Source organism: Triticum aestivum, chromosome 4B (assembly GCF_018294505.1).
Source record: "Triticum aestivum cultivar Chinese Spring chromosome 4B, IWGSC CS RefSeq v2.1, whole genome shotgun sequence".
Classification (NCBI taxonomy): Eukaryota; Viridiplantae; Streptophyta; class Magnoliopsida; order Poales; family Poaceae; genus Triticum; species Triticum aestivum.
This window is the reverse complement of record NC_057804.1, coordinates 500,022,153-500,035,478: the sequence shown is the minus strand read 5'-3', so window position 1 is coordinate 500,035,478 and position 13,326 is coordinate 500,022,153. Positions and strand designations below refer to the sequence as shown.

At 48.3% G+C, this 13,326-nt stretch overlaps 1 protein-coding gene across 1 annotated transcript; it reads left to right on the top strand.

Annotated features, from left to right (window-relative positions):
- Positions 1-1,851: 1,851 nt before the first annotated feature.
- Positions 1,852-4,573, top strand: LOC123092933 (G-type lectin S-receptor-like serine/threonine-protein kinase At2g19130). The gene has a single exon (XM_044514790.1). The coding sequence runs from the start codon at positions 1,912-1,914 to the stop codon at positions 4,384-4,386; it is 2,475 nt and encodes an 824-aa protein (XP_044370725.1). The 5' UTR covers positions 1,852-1,911; the 3' UTR covers positions 4,387-4,573.
- The last annotated feature ends 8,753 nt before the right edge of the window (positions 4,574-13,326 follow it).

Below are 13,326 nucleotides of genomic sequence, written 5' to 3'. Positions count from 1 at the left end.
CGACAATAAGAGGCCAACCTTCCCCTCCTAGCCCCACATTAGTCCCGGATCTGGGTCAACACCTCCACTGTAAGAGACAATGCATGCATCCCCAACTAGTCCCGGTGGACCTGGGGGACACGACCCTAAGGCTGTCGACGGCCGCTGCCAAGCTGAGCTTGCACGAGGCCAAGTCAGTGGTCATCAGTGCCACACCGCAAGATGGGGAAGCATCGTTAGGACAACCACCACACCTGCAAAGACAACACTCACGTGCACATCATGGGCCGAGCCCAACCTCACTTGCCCGGAGAATCCACCCCGATCCGCCCAGGGCCTAGATCTGACCTGCCCAAGGACAAACCCTAGGTCAGAGAAACCGTCCTGCGTGCAACTGACACCAGCCCCGCATGCTACCGGCTCCGGACCGGAAGAAGGGAGATAGCCATGCCGCCGGCACCCCGAGCCACCATCCAGACTACGGCCATCGCACCGCCAGCCAGACCACAGACACCACGCCGCCATAGTTAGCACCAGCGTGTACTGTCGTCCTAACCCACTGCGGCCCCCAATTCAGCCGCCCGCGGCCACGAGCCGCTGCCGCCGCCACCGGCAGGACAACGACCTCCAACCCACGCCGCCGCAACTCGCGTCGCTTGGCGACCAAATCTGTCTGTCGCAGCCCAGGCACGTCATGCCGTCGTTGATGTCCGTCGCGCAGGCCTCGCACCAGCGCACCGCTGCAGCCACCACACGCGATCGTCAAGCTGCACGACGCCACGCCATCATGCCCACCGCCGCGCCACGCACCAGCCCGAGGGGGCAAGCTCGCACTTCCCTCATCGTGCGGGAGGACGCCAGGGCCCCATCGGAGCCATAGTCGGCTGGGCTTCGCCCGGCCACACCCTCTTGTTGCGTCGCCTCGCGGGGGGGGGGGGGGGGGGGGGGGGGACGTGGGAGAGGCAAGGCAACTCGTTCCTCGTCTAGCTCAGCAATACAAACAACTCCCTCACGAAGCGAGCCGTGCCAGTGCTCAAGTTTGGTGCACTCATGATGTCTCAACTGATTTACAACATTGTATTGTTCCACCATTTTAATATTTCATATCAATTTAGTACAAAAGTACACACGCCCGTGCACAAATACAGTTTCAATATTTTGCGGGACTCAAACTTTTTTCGAGAAAACTTTCAATTTATTCATCAAACATTGTGGCAGTACAAAGAACACAAAACATAATAAAAATTACAGCAATGTCCGTAGACCACCTAGCAAATGAGACGGGGCAAATCGCCGACGGCATACGGGGAAACCCTTGTGTGGGAGGAGGAAATGAGACATTGGGATCGTTTATTTTTTTTCTCCGGTGGATCTTGCGGGATTCGATCGGCGTTTGTCTTTGGTTGATCTGCTTCAATCCGGTCTTGATTCATTTGTAGAGTTTTCTTTGTAACTGGAATTTTGTGGATATTTTGTTTGTCAATTGACTGAAAATGGGAGGAATTGACATCCAACGATCCTGATAGAATCGATTGGAACGTAAGGTGGTGTTTGTTTCTCTAGTCCTAGAACTTTTTCTAGTCCCTGAAACTTTTTAAAAAAGACTCTCAAGGAGGTGCTTCTAAGGACTTTTAGCAAAAAGTCCCAAAAAAGTCTCACCCTGTTTGATTTGCTAGGAACTTTTTCTATTCTCTACCCCAAAAAGTCCCTGGAAACAAACACCCCTAAGTGCTTTCAGCCAGCATGATCCTTGGGCATTCCAAAAATGAATATTCTAGATTTTGGTAGGAAAAACGAAACGAGGGCAAATTATTTCGGCTCGCCAGCCGCCAGATTAACCCAGACTCGGCTACTTATTTATCGGAACCAGCAGAGTGCAGACAAACCAATCATACGCAGATCGTAGCAAAATCCTCCAATTTGCATGCCACCATGCTCCTCCTCCCGCTCCTCCTGCTCTTCTCCAGCCTACAGCTCCCCACGACTGCCGTCGACACCCTCGCTCTAGGCCAAGCACTCCCATGGAACGAGACACTGGTGTCCAAGGGCGGCGAATTCGAGCTCGGCTTCTTCTCCCCCGGCAACTCCAGCAAGCACTACGTCGGCATCTGGTACAAGAAGATCTCCAAGCAAACGGTCGTTTGGGTGGCGAACCGAGAGCACCCGATCATCAAGCCGTCGACCTCCCGCTTCATGCTCAGTATCCACGGCGAGCTGCTTCTCCTCACGACGCCGTCAGACACCTTGTTGTGGTCATCCAACGCGTCCTCCCGGTCGCCCCCGAGCACCACCGTCGCCACGCTCCAGGACGACGGCAACCTCGTGGTGAGGCGGAGCAACGCGACGTCGTCGTCTGCCTACGTGGTGTGGCAGAGCTTCGACCACCCCACCGACACCTGGCTCCCCGGGGCCAGGCTCGGCTACAATAGGGGTGCCGGCGTCCACAGCTTCCTCACGTCGTGGACGGACGCCGAGAACCCGGCGCCCGGCGCGTTCACGATGGAGATCGACGCGCGCGGGCAGCCCAAGTTCGACCTGTTTTCCGACGCCGGCGGCGGCGAGCACCGCCAGTACTGGACGACCGGCCTGTGGGACGGCGAAATCTTCGTGAACGTGCCGGAGATGCGATCGGGCTACTTCGCCGGGTTCCCCTACGCGCGCAACGGCACTGTTAACTTCTTCAGCTACCACGACAGGATCCCGATGATGGGCGCCGGCAACTTCATGCTTGACGTCAACGGGCAGATGCGGCGGCGCCAGTGGAGCGACATGGCAGGGAAGTGGATCCTCTTCTGCTCGGAGCCGCACGACGCCTGCGACGTCTACGGTTCGTGCGGCCCCTTCGGGTTGTGCAGCAACACCACCAGCCCCGCGTGCCAGTGTCCCGCCGGCTTCGAGCCGCGGTCGGAGCAAGAGTGGAAGCTGCAGAACACCGCCTCCGGATGCGAGAGGCGGACCTTACTGGACTGTACCAAAGACAGGTTCATGCAGCTGCCGAACCCCGTACAGCTCCCGAATGGCTCGTCGGAGGCGGCCGGAGTTAGGGGTGACAGGGACTGCGAGCGCACTTGCTTGAAAGATTGCTCCTGCACCGCGTACGTGTACGATGGAACCAAGTGCTCCATGTGGAAGGGCGAGCTCGTTAACTTGAGGGCCCTCTCGATTGACCAAGGTGGCGATCCTGGCCTCGCCGGAGCTGTTCTTCACCTCCGCGTCGCGCGCTCGGAGGTGGCAGCGTCGTCATCGTCACCGGCACATTCTTGGAAGAAATCGATGGTGATCCTCGGGAGCGTAGTTGCGGCCGTGGTGGTGCTCCTGGCAAGCCTCGTGATCGGGGTGGCGGTGGCGGTGATGCTGCGGAGGCGGCGGGGGAAGGGGAAGGTGACGGCGGTGCAGGGGCAGGGCTCTCTGCTGCTGTTCGACTACCTGGCCGTGAGGACCGCGACGAGGAACTTCTCAGAGAAGCTCGGTGGCGGGAGCTTCGGCACGGTGTACAAGGGCGTACTCCCGGACGCGACGCCGGTGGCCGTGAAGAAGCTGGACGGGCTCCGGCAGGGCGAGAAGCAGTTCCGAGCCGAGGTGGTCACCCTGGGCGTGGTCCAGCACGTCAACCTCGTCCGCCTCCGGGGCTTCTGCTCCGAGGGGAACAAGAGGGCGCTCGTGTACGACTACATGGCCAACGGCTCGCTGGACTCGCACCTGTTCAAGGGCGGCGGCTCGGCGGCGAAGGTGTTGAGCTGGGGCCAGAGGTACGGCGTCGCGCTCGGCATGGCCAGGGGCCTGGCGTACCTGCACGAGAAGTGCCGCGAGTGCATCATACACTGCGACATCAAGCCGGAGAACATCCTCCTCGACGACGAGCTGGGCGCCAAGCTCGCGGACTTCGGCATGGCCAAGCTCGTGGGCCACGACTTCAGCCGCGTGCTGACCACGATGCGCGGCACGCTCGGGTACCTCGCGCCGGAGTGGCTCGCCGGCTCGCCGGTCACCGCCAAGGCCGACGTGTACAGCTTCGGCCTCGTGCTGTTTGAGCTCGTCTCCGGCCGGCGCAACAACGCCCCGTCGGAAAAGGGAGGCTACGGGATGTACTTCCCGGTGCACGCCGCGGTGAGCCTGCATGAGGGCGACGTGGTCGGGCTCCTCGACGAGAGGCTGGCCAAGGAGGCCGACGTGAAGGAGCTGGAGAGGCTCTGCAGGATCGCCTGCTGGTGCATCCAGGACGAGGAGGCCGACCGGCCGACCATGGGGCTCGTCGTGCAGCAGCTTGAAGGAGTCGCCGACGTCGGCTTACCGCCGGTCCCGTCCCGGCTTCACATGCTGGCAAAGGTGAACGCAGGCGCCGGTGGAGGTGAACAGGATGAATTCTATACAGAGAGCAGTAACAAACTAGCGACAGAAAAGGCGTAAGGGCGAAAATTAGCCACATCATATAACTCGAGTGAAATATGAAATGCTTGTATGGTTTGACGGTAGTTAATTTTCCTTGCGTGCGTCGGATCATGGAAGTCGAAGGAGCAGTGCTCTGGTAGTAGTATTAAGCTAGTACAGTACTATGTTGAATTTTTAGGGAATGGATCTGGAAAATTTTAGAACTGCATTACATTTTCTTGGTCCTGTTTTAATAGGCAAAAATCCTACAGTAAATGTCTAATTCATATCTACTCCCTCCGTTCCAAATTATTCGTCGTGGTTTTAGTTCACATTTGAACTAAAACCACGACGAGTAATTTGGAACGGAGGGAGTAGATGTTTTTAAAGATGTCACATCTAAGCTCCCACAAATATATAATGCAGTAATAAGAAACAAAAAAAATAGGACAAAAAAATAGACCATAAACAGAATGGACATCAGCTTAGATGTGACATAACTATGTCACATCTAGATGTGTCCTAGACAGACCCAAAATCCTATACTTGTGAGCCATACTTAGAGCATCTACAACTCAACCCCTCAAATCCCCCCTATACGACCCGGCCTTGCCGCCCCTGACACAGTCGGCGCCCTGGACGCCATCGTGGTACGTCCTACTCCTCTGGTCATACACCTTGCCCTCTGAGTGTTCGACAAAATGTCCATGCTGTTTTTTAATTCTTTTGTAGGTAAAACGATGAATTCGCTGGATGAGGAGTTTGAGAACAATGAGTCATCCAACAAGAGTTGTCGATTCGTCGGATGAAGAGTGCATGATGATGATGAAATGGAGAAGGAAGTGGAGCATATTCTAAACTTCAAGGGTTCACTCAAAGGGAGGAGAATTATACACCAGGATAGGATCGTTGGTGCACGGCTATTGTACAAGGACTACTTTCAACCCAAACAAAAGTTCCATGATGGGGGTTTCCAGGGTCGCTTCCGGATGAACAAACCCTTGTTCTTGCACGTGATGGAGGGCGTGGAGGCACATGTCCCTACTTCACTCTCGGAAAGGATTGTTATGGACAACTAATGTTCTCTCCTTTACAGAAATGCACGGCTGCTCTGAGGTTGCTTGCATTAGGTACTGCCACAAATGTCGTTGGAGAGATCATTCGGATGGGGGAGAGAACATGTCTTGATGCCACTCTCAAGTTTGCCTGAGACTTGGTAAAGCTGTTTGGAGCAGAGTACATGAGACAACCAACTGTCGAAGACACGAAAAGGTTGACGGCAATTGGAGCTGCAATAGGTTTTCCAGGTATGTTTGGTTCAGTTGGTTGCATGTTAGCAATGAAAGACTATCTCAAAGGTTTGTGCGGGATGTATCAAGGTCACACCAAAGAGGCCACCATCATACTCGGAGTAGTGGCATCCAGAGACTTGTGGATTTGGTATGATTTCTTTGTCATGTCTGGTTCTCACAATGACATTATTTTGCTCGAGCGATCTCCGTTGTCCAAGAGACTTTGTGATGTGGATGCTTCATCGTGCAACTACATCATCAACTGACACAACTATAACATGGGGTACTACCTTGCCGATGATATCTATCCTCAGTGGCGGTGTTTGTCAAGACCATATGCGATCCCCATGAAAAAAATAATGCTACTTTGCAACAATGCAAGAAGGAGCTACGAAGGATGTGGAGAGAGCATTCGTAGTGAAGCTCATTGGCGTATTATTTGTGGAGTTGCAATGATATGGGAATTGAAGACATTGTGGCAGTGGCAGCTAATGACATGTTGTCTCATTTTGCACCACATGATTGTCGAGGATGAGGGTGAAGGGGTAGCCCGAATGCATGATTTTGAGAAGCCCGGAGTACAAGTCCGCCTCCTAGAACAAGATGTTGAGCATAATGTGAACTTTTTGGAAATGCATCAGAATCTTTGAAATCAAAACATGCATGTGCAACTACTCGACAATCTTAAGGAGCATATGTGGACCCACAATGGAAGCCAAGAAAATTAATGTCTGAATTACGCGCTCGATTTTCTTTATGTTTGAACTGTATTTTTGTTAAGAGCAAATGTTATTTACGTATAATATTTATGTGTATGATCGACCTGCATGTGTTTGCATTAATTTGAGGATTTGAAAGTAAGGGAGGTGGTTGCAAGGGAGGGCATTTGAGAAGTCGTCCAATGATGTCCGGGGTCGCGTCCACGGACGTGTAGAAGGGCGGATTTGCCTCGTCCGACTATAGATGCTCTTATCGATCTATCATTGCATGTGTACGTGTTATTTCCCCACTAATCCCCCTCGATATCACTGTGATTTCCAACCATGTGATGCCACACCAGCATATAAGTTTTAATTCCTAAGTGCGTCATTAGGCTGATTTCAATGGAAGTATCATAGATAGTATCATGCATGTCAATTAGGCATTTTTGTTGAGGTAACACACAATTAAATAAAAAAAGAGAGAATTGGATACTTGTATTAAATGATATAATAGTACGTGTTATGAATGATAATAAATGAGGTCACCATGATACCAAGTTATGATACTCCCTCCGGTCCTTTTTACTTCGCATATTAGATTTGTGTCAAATCAAACTTTACAAAGTTTGATCAAATTTATATTTAAAAATGTCAAGATCTACAACACCGAATATATATACTATGAAACTACATTTCATGATGAATCTAACAATATTGATTTGGCATTGCGAATGTGATACTTTTTTCCATAAGTTTGGTCAAAGTAGAGATACTTTGACTTCGGACAAAATTTATATGCGGACTAAAAAGGACGGAGGAAGTACTATGCACTGTGACAATAGTATCATACATTAGTATTGTATGCATTAGGCTAGTAAATATATGATACTTTTCATTCTAACATTAGTAGGCACCTCCTTGCAACCGAAGTGAAAGTGAAGCACCCATAGCCCAAAACCAAATTTTAAAATAGCTGACTGCCATAATATTTGTTACGCTCATCTCTATTATGTACAACTATAAGATGGAAAAACCGTCGTAAATGAAGAAAATGTCAGAAAAAAGATAAGGAAATAAATCGGATAACTCAAAAGAATAAGAAAGTAAGCATGCAACAAGAGAGGTACTCTAATGAACAAACTATTACAAATTAAGAGCTAAATTATGAGCTGTTAATTGTTAATAAATTATTGCAAACCAACGTGTGGTTGGATGGTTAGGAGAATAGTGGTATCCCCAGCCCACCAGGTTCAAGATTTTCGGCGATGCGCATTGAGTGAGAGAAGATGTTCCCGTCGAGGGTCTGCGTGTGTGTTCATAGGGATGAGTGTATGTGGCTTTATATGAGCACCTGTCGTCTGTAATGTGTTTTAAAAAATAGCTAAATTATTAAACCCCGAAAAGAAGGAAAGGAATCACTATAATAGCAACAAAAAGGGAAAATTAACAAACCACGGACATGGAGTTTCTAGTCGCAAGCTTAAATGCTCCCTCATGAACATAAAACTCTAAGTAAATAGTAAAAGAATCAAAAACTTTTTGACAACCAACATTGACGAAGTGTCTACATGCTCAGGGTATGATGCTTCAAAAAGACTATTTTTAAAAGAAGTTTGAAGCATGATTTTTTTTAGAACATTAGGGATGTTTTTTCATCATGGAAATTTGCACATGTATAGACAATTTGTCAATGTTTGTTGCCAAATAATTTCAGATTTTTTACCCTTTTTATTTTATTTTACTGTTCATCATCGACGCATTTGAGCTCGTGGGCAGAAAAACACTTTCGCACAAACCACCTACTGAGGCTGATTTTTCATATAATGCCCACTATTTGGGTTGCACAAAATAACACTTATTGTTGTAATCTATTGAGCTAGCTCTAATCCGTCATTTGGCACCGTTGACAGTTTGGCACAATTCCTGCCTGATGGATTGGTCCCGTTTTTAAGTGCACACGTGACAGAAAAAGTAAGCCACACTAGTTGGCCAACCGAGCTACCAGTATCTCCCAAAGTAGTGGTAAAAAAAGCCAAAAAAATCCAAATCAATAGTAGGTACTCCAAACAATTTTTTTGAATGAGCCAACTAAACCACCAATATTTCCCAAATCTATTATCCAAATAAGTTTTTCAAAACCAAGGTACATATATGATTTAATAAAAAAATAAACATTGCATTTGAGCCAAAAGAAAATTTTGAATGAGAAACTAAAACAGCAATGTTTTAGCTGAACTAGCCTTTTTTAGACATGTGTACGCTTACAAGTGGGATCCATCCATTAGGAATCATGTGAACTGAGTCAAATGATGGATTAAAGCTTTTTTACATGGATAGGTTAGAGCTAACTACAATGGATTATATCAAAGATGCGGTTTTTCGTGCAACAAACCAGAATAGTAACTGTTCTATGCAAGACTGGCCCCAGTAGTTACTGGCTAAGAGCAACTCTAGCAGACCCCGCATCCCGCCCTGACCCGTAAAATAACCGTCAAAATGCGGGTCGGGGCGGAAAAAGCAGCCCGATCAGACCCCGCATCCCGCCCCGATCCGCAAAAAAATTTAGGGGGCGCGGCAAAATCCCAACCCCAACCCGGGAAAACGCGGGTTTCCCCCGCGGTTGCGGTGCCCTGCATATAAGCGAAAGTGGTTGGGGGGCATTTCATCCCGCGCTTTCTTCCACCAACCACCCCTCATACCCCCTCGCGCCGCCGCCGGCCGCCGCCCAAGATTCCGGTGACAGCAGCCGGCAGGAGCACGCCGGAAGGCCTCCACACGCACGAGGCCTCCCTTCCCTTCCCCCCTGCGTCGGCGGGCCGCCGGATTTGCAGATCTGCGACACTTCATCGCGGGCCGCCGGATTTGTCTTTTTCCAGCTGCCGGTTGCTGCTGAAAGAACATGCGATGCCCCCATGTTTGGTTTTGGTAATTGATGACAATCTCTATGGACTAATGGTTGCCTTGAGTTATATTTGAAGGTTTTGTCCATAGGCTTTTCTTGAAGTTCATGTGTTGGTTTCAAGGAGTTTATGAGTTGACCAAGGTGCTATTAAGGAATTCTCCAAAGATTAGTCATGTGAGTGTTGAGCTTATTGCAAGCATATCTTGAAGAAGAAGATTGTGTGATCATTCATGTTTACCTTCAAGACATCATCCAAATGAAGAGAGTTGGAAAGATCAAGGTTGATCAAGACTAAGTCAAGATTGAATCAAGTTGATCAACTCACAAAGCGTAGAAGATGTGCCGAGAGGGATCAAGTGATCCCATGGTATGGTGAGCATTGTCCATTGCACTTTGTGTACTAACCCATGGTCTATGTGAGAGTTCTATGTGGGGTTAGGTACGTGTCCATGGGCTTGCGTCAAGAGGAAGATATCATACAACCCATGGAAAGGATGACATCAAGTGGTGATCGTCATCATGATTGTCGTGTGCAAGTTCAAGTGGACCATCACGAAGAGATCAAGTGCTTGAATCTTGCCATCCTTTGTGGTGTCAATGGTCTTGTGAAGATGTGCCGAAGAGAGGCTCACCCATAGTCGACTATGGGGGAGCAATCATCTAGTCTTCATCGAGCCAACGCAATCAAGAAAGGTGGTCCAACTTGAGGGAGTCAAGATCGTCATCATCTAGCTCAAGTGGACCATGTGCAAGGCAAAGGTTTGGCCTTGATAGGTTTTCTCTTTTACCAGTCTCGTGGTGGTAGTTGGGAGACCGGGTTATAGGATCGTTTGCCGTACTATCAAGGGGGGCTCTCAAGTTGGTAGCTTGATCGTATCGTTAGTAGAGATCTCAAACCATTGCATCCTTGCATCATGTTTCTTGGTTCTAGTTTGGTTCTCTTTGTGAGTCTTAGAGATTATGGTCATCTTGATGACAAGCTTAAGTTCATCAAAAACGGAGTTCGCATGTGTCTTCTATGATGTTTTTGGTGTTGGAGGTTTTACCGGTATTATTCGAGGAAGGGTTCTCACCTTTTTCTTATGGGCCTTTTCTAATTTGCTTCTTATTGATATTTCTTTCAGGATTGTGTTAGCCCTTGTTGCTAGCTTTCCAAAAAACTTTGTTTCATCAAATTCGGAGCTCGTATGCGAAAGTTGTGGCTGTTTTCATATTGCCTGTTTTACATAGAGAGGTTGTACCGCCCCATAGAGTGGTTGTACCGGTTGACCGGTACAACCGGTGTTTGGAGCGGTTGTACCGCTCCAGAATTGGTCCGGAGGTTGTACCGGCCATGTACCGCTCTACCACCGGACTAGCTTCTGTTGTGGTGCGGTTGTTGGGCGGTTGTGGGCCAGTTGTTCCGCTTATTGCCTGTTACCGGTTGTACCGGTGCTCATAGCGGTTGTACCGCTCCTATGTCTTTCTGCACATAACGAGTAGATTCGTGGGGACCTATTTAAGGGGGTCTTCTTCCCCAATGGTTCCCCATCTCTTGAGCTTGTTTTTGCCCCCATTGTTGACCTTCTTTGAGCTTGCTAACTCTCAATCCCTCCATGGATTATTGCTAGTTTTTTAGGGAAAAGAGAGAGGAGATCTAGATCCACACTTCCACCAGTCACTTTCTCCTCTATGTGAGGGGAACCCCTTGGATCTAGATCTTGGAGTTCTTTGTGTTCTCCTTCTTGTTCTTCCTTTCACTTTCCTCCATAGCATTAGTTGCTTTGGTGGGATTTGAGAGAGAAGGACATGGGCACTCCGTGTGCCCTTGCCATTGCATTTGTGCATCGGTTTGAGTTCTCCACAGTGATACGTGGAAGTTTCAAGTTGAGAAGCTTATTACTCTTGGGTGCTTCGTACCCTTGAGCTTGTTCCTCTTGGGTGCTTGGGCGCCCTAGACGGTTGGTGGTGTTCGGAGCTCAATCATTGTGGTGTAAAGCTCCGGGCAAGCGTCGGGGTCTCCAATTAGGTTGTGGAGATCGCCCCGAGCAATTTGGCGGGTATCGGTGACCGCCCCCAAGGGTTGCCAAAGTGTACGGGTTTGGTGACCACCCCCAAGGGTCCCCATTTGTATGGGTTCGGTGACCTCCCTCAAGGGTCCCTTAGTGGAATCACGGCATCTTGCATTGTGCGAGACCGTGAGGAGATTACGGTGGCCCTAGTGGCTTCTTGGGGAGCATTGTGCCTCCACACCACTCCAAACGGAGATTAGCATCCGCAAGGGTGTGAACTCCGGGATACATCGTCGTCTCCGAGTGCCTCGGTTATCTCTGACCCGATCCCTTTACTTATGCACTTTACCTTGTGATAGACATATTGTACTTTGTCATATATCTTGCTATCACATAGTTTCTTATCTTGCTTAGCATAAGTTGTTGGTGCACATAGGTGATCCTAGTTGTTGTAGGTTTTGTGCTTGACAAATTAACCGTTAGGTTTATTACGCATTTGTTCAAGCCTCTACTGTAATTATTTTAAAACGCCTATTCACCCCCCCCCCTCTAGGTGACATCCACGATCTTTCAATTGGTACCAGAGCCTCGTCTCTCTTTGTTGGGCTTAACCGCCTACAGAGTAAACATGTCAACTAGGGATTAGGATTCTCAGACACTCTTAGTTTCGATGGCACAAATTTTGATGTTTTGGTAATTCGCATGCTTAATCTCTTTAGGGTCATGGATCCAAATTTAGAGCGAATTGTAGATATGGGTTTTTCTCCTCCAAAGGATCCCCAAAGCTTATCTTTAGAGGACGATAAAAACTCTTATCTCAATGCTCAAGCTTCTAATGTGCTTTTCGAGGCTTTGAGCAATGTAGTTATATTTGAACTCATGTCGTTCCCGGATGCTCATGAGTTGTGGATGAAGCTTCAAGATAAATATGGTGTGTCCAAGATTTGTGGGGATGATTGTTCTCCCTCCTCCTCCGGCCGTGTTGCCTTCTCAACTTCTTCTACTTCACCTACATGTGGATTGCCACAAGGTAATGCTAGGGTGAGTAGTGGTGGTCATTGTAATGATGATAGTGTGCTTGTTCTTGGTGATTCTTCATCACTATCTTATTGCAATGGTCCTTCTTTGGACTTTAACACTTCGAGCACCTTACATGTTTCACTTGCTCATGTTGGTAGTCCTTGCATATCATGTAGAAATTGCTTGCTCAAATCTCATGATGATATGCTTGATATGTCTTGTTTCCATGATAAAAATGTATCTATTTCCTCGAGTTGTTGTGCTAACAATGTAGAGGAAACTCAACACTCCATGGAACAAGATGTGGTCTTGAATGGTGCTTCAAGGGATCCTACATCATCATCTATTGCATTTTGCCTTATGGCCAAGGCCTCAAAGGTATCTCCCACTTTGAATCCCAATATATCTTGTGATGATATTGATGATGGCAAGAATGATGATGATGTCGATTATGATGAAGAGAATGATGATGTTGCCTCCTTAAAAATTAAGGGGGAAATGATTTTTAAAGCTCTTCTTAAGAATAAAATTGCTCGTTCCAACTTCATGGAAATCATGTCGATTGCTATTGATATCAAGAAATATATTGATGAGTTGGAATCTTGTCTTGAGGAGCATGAGGTCACCATTGATAAAATGGAAGGTCATGGGCGTGATTACGCTAATGAGATTGCGGACCTCTCTCAAGCTCTTGAACTTGAACAAACCACCAAGGAATCTCTTGAGGAGACTTTTGCTCTAGAATTATCTAGAGTGAAGGAATCTAATGATAAAGCTCTTGAGGTGGACGATGTTTTTGAAACTAAAAATGCTAAGCTTGAAGTTGCTCATGCTAGACTCCTTGAGGATTTTAAGCACCTCGAAAATGGCTCAAGGGTCATCAAGGGTGAGCTCATTAAACTCACCGAGTCTCATGCTCAACTTGAAGCTTCTTATTTAAAAGAGCTTCCCAAGTTTCCTTCTCCTCTTGTTGTTAATGATGATGCTTGTGCTACTAACTCTAGTTCTTGTGAAGCATCCATTTTGAAGGAGAATGTTGAGCTACGGGCTCAACTTGAGGTGCTATCTAGTAA

Excerpts from the sequence above, each read along its gene's own strand:
- LOC123092933 (XM_044514790.1), top strand. The coding sequence starts at position 1,912 with ATGCTCCTCCTCCCGCTCCTCCTGCTCTTCTCCAGCCTACAGCTCCCC.